This window comes from Canis lupus, chromosome 12, assembly GCF_003254725.2.
Source record: "Canis lupus dingo isolate Sandy chromosome 12, ASM325472v2, whole genome shotgun sequence".
NCBI lineage: Eukaryota > Metazoa > Chordata > Mammalia > Carnivora > Canidae > Canis > Canis lupus.
The window spans coordinates 3,397,016-3,398,790 of record NC_064254.1 but is presented as its reverse complement, the minus strand read 5'-3'; the positions used below and the strand labels follow the sequence as shown (position 1 = coordinate 3,398,790).

Sequence of the window (1,775 nt, the reverse complement as noted above, 5' to 3'; positions counted from 1 at the left end):
ACCTTCTGGAAAGGTGTCTAGACTGGTCTGACTGGCCTGGAGGAGCGTGTGGGGTGGGAAGGATCACTTTCTGATCCCCTTTAGTACAGCAATTACATTTTAGAGGCCCGTCAGCACAGCCCCTCGTATGCCGGCTTCTTCCCCGACAGAATTATTTAATAGACTGGATGGTAACTCTGCGGGCTCCGACTGGGGCTGCAGACCCACCGAAGCCTGGGTGGCTCAGTGGTTGAGCATCTGCCTTTGGCTCAGGGCATGATCCTGGGGTCTGGGATCAAGTCCTGCATCGGGCTCCTTGTGGGGGCCCTGCTTCTCCCTCTGCCTATGTCTCTGCCTCTCTCTCTCTGTCTCTCATGAATAAATAAATAAAATCTTAAAAAAAAAAAAGGCTACCCTTTCTCCTTGAATTGCCTTTGTACATTTGCAAAAATCAATTGGCCGCATTTATGTGGGTCTACTTCTGCGCTTTCTATTCTGTTCCATTTCCCTTGTTGTTTATCCCTTGCTTACTACCTTACCTTTATTATTGCAGCTTTATTAGGTCTTAAAATTGGGTGGTGTGATTCATCTGACTTTCTTTTATCAAAATTGTTTTGGCTATTCTAGTTTCATTGTCTTTCCATATGAATTTTAGAATCAGCTTGCATGTATCTGCCAAAAAATCTTTCCAGGATTATGATAGGAGAGAATTGACATTAAACTGTCTTGAGTGAAGAAATAAGAGTGCGGCGTGAACATGGGGAAGCAAAAGAAAGCAAGAAAGTATGCGACCATGAAGCGAATGCTTAGTCTCCGAGATCAGAGGCTTAAAGAAAAGGATAGATTAAAACCTAAAAAGAAAGAAAAGAAAGATCCCAGTGCACTCAAGGAAAGAGAAGTCCCCCAACATCCTTCCTGCTTATTCTTCCAATATAACACACAGCTGGGCCCACCTTACCACATCCTGGTTGATACCAACTTTATCAACTTTTCCATTAAAGCCAAACTTGACTTAGTACAGTCAATGATGGACTGTCTGTATGCCAAGTGTATCCCTTGTATAACTGACTGTGTAATGGCTGAAATTGAGAAACTGGGACAAAAGTATCGAGTGGCTCTAAGGATTGCCAAGGATCCAAGATTTGAACGACTGCCATGCACACACAAAGGAACCTATGCAGATGACTGCTTAGTACAGAGAGTAACTCGGCACAAGTGTTACATTGTGGCCACAGTTGACCGGGACCTTAAACAAAGGATCCGGAAGATCCCTGGAGTTCCCATCATGTACATTTCTAACCATAGGTACAACATTGAGCGGATGCCAGATGATTATGGAGCCCCTCGGTTCTAATTCTTAAAAGATCGTTTTTCTGTCTACTTATACCAACTTTTTCTGTTGCCAGTTCATATTAGCAATATGCTATAGTATGAATTATTCTTCTTACCCATTTGCTCAGTTATGAGCTGAGTATGGTTAAATATATTCATTTTTTTATGTTTTGAAATCAGTATTTTGTATCATTTTAAGTATTGTTGCATCTTTCTATAAATCAGATGATTGTATAAAAAAAAATAAACTGCCTTGAGTCTTCCAATTCATGAACATGGTATGTCACTCCATTTATTTAGGTCTTCTTTGCTTTCTTTCATCTGTGTTTGTAGTTTTCAGCCTACAGATGCTGCTTATGTTTTGCTATATTAACACGTGAGTATTTTGTTTTAGGGAACTATTATAAATGATATTTTTTTTCTAAAATTTTGGTCTCCAAGTGTTCATTGCTAGTATATGGAAA

General features: G+C 40.3%; 1 protein-coding gene across 1 annotated transcript; it reads left to right on the top strand.

Annotated features, from left to right (window-relative positions):
- The first annotated feature begins 695 nt into the window (after positions 1-695).
- LOC112641186 (rRNA-processing protein FCF1 homolog) lies at positions 696-1,559 on the top strand. The gene has a single exon (XM_049092594.1). The coding sequence runs from the start codon at positions 737-739 to the stop codon at positions 1,331-1,333; it is 597 nt and encodes a 198-aa protein (XP_048948551.1). The 5' UTR covers positions 696-736; the 3' UTR covers positions 1,334-1,559.
- Positions 1,560-1,775: the final 216 nt, after the last annotated feature.

Bases quoted from the DNA above. Each gene is read 5' to 3' on its own strand.
- LOC112641186 (XM_049092594.1), top strand. From the start codon at position 737: ATGGGGAAGCAAAAGAAAGCAAGAAAGTATGCGACCATGAAGCGAATG.